This window comes from Peromyscus leucopus, chromosome 5 (assembly GCF_004664715.2).
Source record: "Peromyscus leucopus breed LL Stock chromosome 5, UCI_PerLeu_2.1, whole genome shotgun sequence".
NCBI lineage: Eukaryota > Metazoa > Chordata > Mammalia > Rodentia > Cricetidae > Peromyscus > Peromyscus leucopus.
In genome coordinates this window covers 52116661-52125359 of record NC_051067.1, presented here as the reverse complement: position 1 = coordinate 52125359, position 8699 = coordinate 52116661, and the positions used below count along the sequence as shown (strand labels likewise).

At 45.0% G+C, this 8699-nt stretch overlaps 1 protein-coding gene across 1 annotated transcript; it reads right to left on the bottom strand.

The window, feature by feature from the left end:
• On the bottom strand, window positions 1–8699 carry LOC119087950. The gene is made up of 4 exons (XM_037205609.1): window positions 6832–8699; window positions 5796–6209; window positions 4756–4832; window positions 1–292 (listed from the first exon to the last, which is right to left on the bottom strand). Exons 1-2 carry the CDS (start codon window positions 7860–7862, stop codon window positions 6176–6178), a joined length of 1065 nt encoding a protein of 354 aa, XP_037061504.1. The 5' UTR covers window positions 7863–8699; the 3' UTR covers window positions 1–292; window positions 4756–4832; window positions 5796–6175.

The window sequence follows — 8699 nt, the reverse complement described above, 5'->3', positions numbered from 1 at the left end:
TAAAAATCAAGTGAGCATTTAATAAAGTAAAAGAATTTCCATATCAGGCCTGGGAAATCTTGTTCCAACTATGGAGAGTGCACCACTGCTCCAGTTTCATATGTAGTCCTGATGTGTCCACAACAAGCAGAAATGAGCCATAGGGTCCACAGTACTGAGTCACTGTGGCAAAGGCTCCCACACAAAGCTAAGAGCTGCGGCTCTGTGACAGTCCCACAGAGGCAGCTGACAAGGGTTTACCCTCCTATTCTTCATGGATTCCAGCCACACATGTGGTTTTCAGCAGACTCATCTGAGGAGACAAAAATTACATTGAAACCACAGTTATACAGGAGCCTTCACTTGAATGCTGTTGGACAAAGTCACAGTTATTGCTGGTTGGGAAATAGATCCTACACATAAAAACAATCATTGATGACAGATGAAAAACTTCATTGATGTCTTTTTCTACTTCCTTTTCTTCATGCTTCCCATCTGTTCAGTGTGTGTCTAGGTATATGTGTATGTGTTGATATGTGAGTTCTGGAGCACTTGCATGTGTTCACTCATGTGTGAGGAGGAGGGGGTCTCAAGTGGCATGGTTACCTTGTTTTCTGAGACACTCTCCTTGAAGCAGGAGGTTGTCAATAAGTCTAGACCATCTGTACAAGACTCAAAAGGGGACTGTTCCCTTCCATCTCCACAGAGGTGAGATTATATGCTCACACTGGCATGCAAGGCTTTCACGTGGTAGCTGGTTCTGAGCTCATGGCCCCATGTTGGAAGACCCAGCACTTGGTTTGGTGAGTTATCATCCCTGCCACTAGGAGGGCACTTGGATGGCTAGATTCTCATCCCATGATATCCCTTCAGAGCCTAATGGAGTCCACAGAGCAAATGGATCATTGACCCTATGTGGTGGCCAATCCCCTGTTGCAGCCCATAGGTAAAGCATGAAAAGCTTGTGGTTGAGTATGTTCCCTGTATTACGGAGTTTTCAGGACTTATGATAGCCTGCAAACTAAAAGGACCAAAGGTTATTGTAGCTAGAGTTTTCCTGCCTTGCCCACAGTCAGGACAAATCTCTGTCACCCGCCAGTCCCACAGCCGCTCAGACCCAACCAAGTAAACACAGAGACTTATATTGCTTACAAACTGTATGGCCGTGGCAGGCTTCTTGTTAACTGTTCTTATTGTGGTGGTATTGTGTTCCCCAAAATATTGTGTACTCTAATAAATTTATCTGGGGTCAGAGAACAGACAGCCACTAGATACAAAGGCTAGAAAATGGTAGCACTCACACCTTTAATCCTAGCATTCCAGAGATAGAAATCTCTCTGGATCTCTGTGAGTTCAAGGCCACATTGGAAATAGCCAAGCATGGTGACACACACCTTTAATCCCAGAAAGCCAGCCTTTAATCCCAGGGAGTGGTGGGAGAAAGCAGGAAGATATATAAGGCAGGAGGACCAGAAACTAGAGGCATTTGGCTGGTTAAGCATTTGGCTGGTTAAGCATGTGGCTGGTTAAGCTTCAGGCTTTCGAGCAGCACAGTTCAGCTGAGATTCATTCTGGATGAGGACACAGAAGCTTCCAGTCTGAGGAAACATGACCAGCTGAGGATCTGGCCAGGTGAGGTTAGCTGTGGCTTGTTCTGTCTCTCTGATCTAGCAGCATGGACCCCAATAACTGGCCTCGGGTTTGATTTTATTAATAAGAACTTTTAAGATTCCTGCTACATCTGGCGCCCAACGTTCGTGTTACGAATTCATGAAAAAGCTGTTTTCCTGTGGCCTTGTGAGCCCCAGCTCAGGCCCAAGCTACACTCAGCCGCTTGTGGTGGCACATGCCAGTAGGATTTGCTGAAGGAGACAGAGGCAGGAAGATCCTGAGTTTGAGGCCAGGCTAGTAGGCTTGGGAGAAGCTTTGGCCTGGACTGAACCACAAACAGTGGTGGGACCATGAAAGCAGTGGCTACTGCTCCACGTTGCCAGCTCCTTCTCATCGTGTTGGTGACTGCGATGCTGCTGCTACCAGGGATGAAGGGTTTACTGCTGCTGGTTCAGAGAAGAATTGCCAGGACCATCGTGTTACAAGAAAGCATCAGCAAAGGTCAGTTTGGAAAAGTTTGGCAAGATAAATGGTGGGGAGAAATTATTGTGAAGATTTTCTGTTCTAGGGAAGAATGTTCATGGTTCCGAGAGACAGACATTTATCAGACTGTGATTGCTCCAAACCAGAGAGGACGCAAAAAAAAAAAAAAAAAAAAAAAAAAAAAAAGTCTGCAGGAAACCATGACCATGCCTAACAGTGACTTTGAAATCTTCAAAAAGATGACAGGATCCTACAACGATGATTCCACATGGACTATGATAAAGCCATTAAGCCGATTAACACCATGGAAAAATTGACTTTGGACTACAAACTGGTCAGAACAATTTCAAGAGGACTAGCTGAGATGATCCAGCCTGACAGACTACTTGAACAAGGACTTGAAACAAGCCCTGAACTTTCCTTTTATGCAGAGACTGGACAAATGATACAGGACTTGACAATTAACTCAAAAATTTTCTTTTCAAGATTCCCTAAAGATATCTTCACCCATAGAAAGCAAAAAGAAAAAGAGAATAAGATATGAGATAGATCATTGAATCTACTCTGAGAAAAAAAGATAAAGAAATAATAGGATAAATAGGTAGATCATTGAATCTACACTGAAGAAAAAGGGGAAGATATAAAAATGACAAAAGGTAGACTACTGAATGTATTATGAAAAGAAACAAGAGAGAATATGGATATAATAAGATAAAAAGGGAGATTATGGAATCTACTTTTAAAAAGGAACTACTTGTTTTAAATAAGATAAGTAATGAAAATTTTTTGGTCTGAGTTTATCAGATGTTACTGGACTGGACATTGTTAATATATATATAATGGAGTTTTTTGTCTGGATCTGTCAAATGTTTAATGGACTAGACATTGTTAATGTAATCTTGACTGTATATTGCATATACTTATTGAAGATAGTTTTTCTTGTATTAGTTATAAGCTTTTTTAATTTTAGACAAAAAGAGAGGAAATGTGGTGGTATTGTGTTCCCCAAAATATTGTGTACTCTAATAAATTTATCTGGGGTCAGAGAACAGACAGCCACTAGATACAAAGGCTAGAAAATGGTGGCACTCACACCTTTAATCCTAGCATTCCAGAGATAGAAATCCCTCTGGATCTCTGTGAGTTCAAGGCCACATTGGAAATAGCCAAGCATGGTGACACACACCTTTAATCCCAGAAAGCCAGCCTTTAATCCCAGGGAGTGGTGGGAGAAAGCAGGAAGATATATAAGGCAGGAGGACCAGAAACTAGAGGCATTTGGCTGGTTAAGCATTTGGCTGGTTAAGCATTTGGCTGGTTAAGCATGTGGCTGGTTAAGCTTCAGGCTTTCGAGCAGCACAGTTCAGCTGAGATTCATTCTGGATGAGGACACAGAAGCTTCCAGTCTGAGGAAACATGACCAGCTGAGGATCTAGCCAGGTGAGGTTAGCTGTGGCTTGTTCTGTCTCTCTGATCTAGCAGCATGGACCCCAATAACTGGCCTCGGGTTTGATTTTATTAATAAGAACTTTTAAGAATTCTGCTACATCTTATAGCTTAAATTAATCCATTTCCATAAATCTATACCTTGCCACGTGGCTGGTGGCTTACCGGCGTCTTCACATGCTGCTGGTCATGGCAGCAGCTGGCAGTGTCTCTCTGCCTCAGCCTTCCGCTTCCCAGAATTCTCCTCTCTCCTTGTCCCACCTACTTCCTGCCTGGCCACTGGCCAATCAGTGTTTTATTTATTGGCCAATCAGAACAATTTGACATACAGACCATCCCACAGCAGGTTATTATTCATTTCCTGCCATGGTGAGCAGCCTGGAGTATCTGGAAGTTTGGCAAAAAAAAAAAAAAAAAAATGTTGCTTGACTTGTATTAAGATGAAAGAGGCAGAGAAGTGTTTACATGCTTTCCTGAGCAAAGACCCCAGGAGAGATGAGGCTTGGTGCCTTTGAGGCTTTGAAAGGAAGTAGCCTGGCTCACTGTATGGTGTCCCTAATGGAGTCTGTAACTATGTCTGTGAGGGACATGTTTCTCTCACGTTGGCCCTGGCTACACAGCCTTTGCTTTGAGGAGAGGTGGCCAGACATATGCCTCAGGCTCTCTGCTTCCATGGCACTCAACCTGAATTCTCTGTCCACCCCTGCATTCTACATAACCATGACAGGAATTAAATAATGATGTAAGAGTCACATAGAGCTTGCCCTTTTACATTATGATTCATAACTAGGAAAATTACTTATGAAGTGGCAACCAAAATAATTTTGTGTTTGGGGACACCACAACATGAGGAATTGTAGTAAAGGGCTGCAGCTCTGGGAAGGTTGAGAACTGATCTAAATGATCCCTCAGACAAGAGCCCTGGAGTCCCTGTCTGCTAGGCAGCCTCTGCTGACTCAGAGTGCTGTTCACAACCTGCATGGTGACCATGAGGACCCTAAAGACACCTCAGTCAGCAAGAATGCACACAATACCACTGGCTGACATCTTGTAGCTCCATGACATGAATGTTTCCTTCTAAACCTGACCCCGAATGTGGACACTGGACACAAAGTAATCCAAGGATGCTGGCCTTGTCCAACAGTGATGTTCCACAGCCCTCTCAAACCCTACTTATCTTTTCCCAGTAGACAGAAAAGTCCTGCAATTTTAGATAAATAAAAAAGAATCACTCACTGGGACATAGCTATGACACCAGTTTCTGGATTTCTGAGACAGAGGAACAGCACGATGGGCGACTTAGTAGAAGAAGGCTGTGAAGAAAAGAACAGACATTACCAGAGCAGCCCAAGACTGATTAGAGCAGAGAAAGAAAGGGGCTCCTGGTAAGGGTTTGGCTTGAATTCTCCAGGAAGGCACACTCTTCTCCTGGGAACCCATGTCCTACAGTGTAACACAAATTTCTAAAAGGTCTTTTAATAAAAAAAAAAAAAAACAAACAACAACAACAACAACAAAAAACCAACCCAGAGTCAATCGGTGGTGGTGGCTCATGCCTTTAATCTCATCACTTGGGAGGCAGAGGCAGGTGGATCTCTGTGAGTTTGAGCCCAGCCCGGGATACAGAAAGAGATTCAGGAAGGATACAAAGCTACAGAAAAAAACCCTGTCTCGGGGGGAAAAAAACCCCACCAGAGTCATATATTGGGGTAAATGCTGAAAGATCAGAGAGACAAAGGAACAAGCCACTGCCAAGTCTTAACTCTAGAACTCTTCAGACGGAAAAGGGCTCTAGTTTCTGTTTCCTCATGCCTTATATATCTTTCTCTGCCCAGCCATCACTTCCTGGGATTAAAAGCATGTATGCTTCCCAGTACTGGGATTAAAGGTGTGTGTCACCACTGCCTGGCTCTGTTTTCTCTCCTAGACTGAGTCAATCTCTTGTAGTCCAGGGTGGCTTTGAACTCACAGAGATCCTCCAGCTTCTGCCTCTTGAGTGCTGGGATTAAAGGCATATCCCACCACCGCCCCAACTCTCCTCTTCAGGCAGTTTGCTCCTGATCATGCCAGTCCAAGGTCACTGTCCCTACCCTACATGCCCATCCTTTCTTCTCAGCTGCCTGACTGGAACTGGAATTTCCTATGGGCAGACTCTCCTCCCTCTTCACCCAGCTTCATGCTCTTTCTTCCTCACTCTCTTACTAATTTTCTTCTCCTTGACATGTCCCACACACCTCTCTCCTTCTGTCGTCTCCCCTCTTCCTGTGCCACCTTACCTCCTGGGCTTACACAGTCCATGTAATTCTTTCCATCTGGTCATTGACAAGTTAGGAGATGAGTTGATGAAGACCCCAAGTCATGTGGAACACGAGGCTCTAGAATGGGGATTGCAGAAGGTGACCGGCTAGCTCTTTCAAAGAGGGTGGCCAGGTGGCTGACTTCTCTGTCCAGCCATAGTGCTGGGACAACTATGACCTTAAGTTGGGGAGCTAACAGCTCACACTGCAGGGAGAGGAGGGATAAACCGCTGGTGTCCGAGTTGCTTGAGGTGGTTGATACATAACAATGTTGTTTCGGGTACATAGCTTTGTGGAATTCTGGCCTGGCTCCCTCCTGTGGCCTGTAGACCACACCAGGCCAAACTGAGACCCATGGTTTATGAACCATGGACCCAGGCCTCTTCTTCAGCCCTTGAGAGGAGACACAAGCAAAGGAGTCTGTTAGTGACTCTGACAGCAGCAGGATTTAACACTGAGCTGCTCTGCTGCCCGTAGCGCTTCCCATGATTCCTCTCTTTAAGCTCTTTCTGTAGCTGGAGTTTTCCTGTGTCCACCCAGCTCCTGCAGCTGCTCAGACCCAAGCAAACACACAGAGACTTGTATTACTTATAAACCATATGGTCATGGCAGTCTTTTTGCTATCTAGTTCTTTTATCTTAAATTAACCCATTTCTATTAATCTATAAGTTGCCACATGGCTTGTGGCTTACTGGTACTTTTACATCTTGCTTCCAACTCCAGCTACATGTTTCCCCTTTCCCCAAGCCCAACTCCCTTCCCCTTCCCTCCACTGCCGCTGGTTGCATCCATTGCTTGTCTGCTTCAGACTCAGCTTCCCCAGGTTCCACATAAATGGGTACAGTGGGAAAGCTCCTTCTAGGGTCACAGACATCTTAGGGTTTATGACCTCTAAATGGGTGCAGCCTATCAATGCAAAGGGCCTTGCAAAAGCAAAGATCCATACACAGAAAAGTCACTGACCGGGCCTCCTCAGTGTTCATGTGCTCCTTTGCCCAGGCTTGTTGTCCCTTACGTGGGGGTTGTGTCTCCTGTCTTTGGGGGGAGGAGGCAACAGAATAAACTGGAAGTCAGGTGACTAATCTGCCTCCTCACCCCTTTCCAGCCCCTTCTTTGCTTCTTCTTGGAGGCTGTGGCTACCTTCTGGGGCTGGTCCTTGCTAAAGCTGGGTGGTGACTCCTCAAGGATTATTCCCTTGCTGTTTTCATATTCAGTGTTCTCATTCTGGAGAGAGTCCACAGAGTCCACAGCATCATGTGTTCTCTCACTGGGCTGTGGGTCAATTTCCTTCAGGTCTCTAGATGTGCTGAAGCTATTGGTAACCTCAGCATCATCCTGAGGGCCTGGGATCTGTTGACAGTGGGTATCTTCCAGGAAGAACAATGCACTGAGGGATTTGTGACTGAGCATGGTGCTGTTGCCAGTCTCCTCAATCTCAGCCTCCACACCGTCATCCTGTGGGGCTGAGGTAGAAGTGATGTCCTCCATGTAGGAGAGGTCGTCCTCGGATGTGTCACTGTCACCAGAACAGGTCGTGCTCTCTGTCTCCTCAAAATTCTTATTGATGTTACAGGCCTGCACGGCCTGAAAGCGTGGGGCAGAATTCCCAGGCCAGCTGAGATCCAGCAGCTTGTATAAATCTGGAGAGCTGGACCTAGAGGAGATCTTGCTATATCTCTCTTCATTCATGTCTTGCCCTTTGTGCTCTTCAGATGCCACCGGTGTGGGCAAGGCAGGTTGACTTCCTCCCCTCCTTAGGGTGGGAGGGAGGCTGGGGCTACCTGCAGGACTCTTGAACGAATAGGTCTTTGGGACATGCCATATTTCACCAAGGATGGTACCACCACTTTTTCTCTTGTTGAACATAGAGTTTTTTGCCAGGGCATCACTAAGCCTATTTGTTCCTATGAGTCCTAGGGTTTCTTCAGCCATGTGGCCTAAGCAACACATAGCATCTACAATGGTGGAGATGGACAGCCTGGATCCTGTTTCTCTGCATGCTGGTGGTAAATCACAGAGACCAGTCCATGGAAATTCTCCCTCCATGTTCACCACCGTGGCAGGTGGGGAATGGGACCACCACAAGATGCTCGAAAGAAGACACAAAAGTAGTCTAGGAGGCAAGTTGTTGGCTCTCAGTTTCTACATCAGGAAAATCATAGCTACCTCAAATATCCTAATGATGCATCTTGGCAGTCAGAAGTCAAGATAAAAAACCAACTGAAATCCCAAGGCAGTTAGGAGAAAGCATAAGGAAGACCAGAGTTGAAATAAATGGTCATGTGGAAGTTGAAACAAACACCAAAGAAACAAAGATCAAAACAAAGATCCGTTGATTTGAAACCATGAAGAAGTCTGACAAACCCTTGACCTGCATCCCCCAGGGAGAAGATACAAATTATTGAAATGTGAGACAGGAAATAAAGTATGAAAGAAAGACAAGAAGGATCTATGGGAAACCTGAGTGTTTATGTGATTCAATCTAACTCTAGAGAGGTGATAATCCTGAAGGAAAGAGATTTTTTTGCATCATAAAACAGACACCAACACTGATAAGATGTTATTTAACATGATTACTGCCTGCTGCTTTACCTTTACTACTACATCCTAAGTGTGATGATCAATTCTGGATGTTACAAACCATATGAAGTGATCACTATAGGGATAAGATGGAAAGAATAATATACTTTCTGCAAACAAGGACAGCCCAGGACCCACAGATTGCATGATGGATCTTACCTACTGGCCTTATAGTATAATGGAGACCCATTCTCCTCATGCTGCATCACCAAAAACCCAAGATCGATCATTCCAAATTTAGTCTTGAAAGCCAGTATTACCATGAGGCTAAACCCATAACAACACACAATCCCCTCCACACAC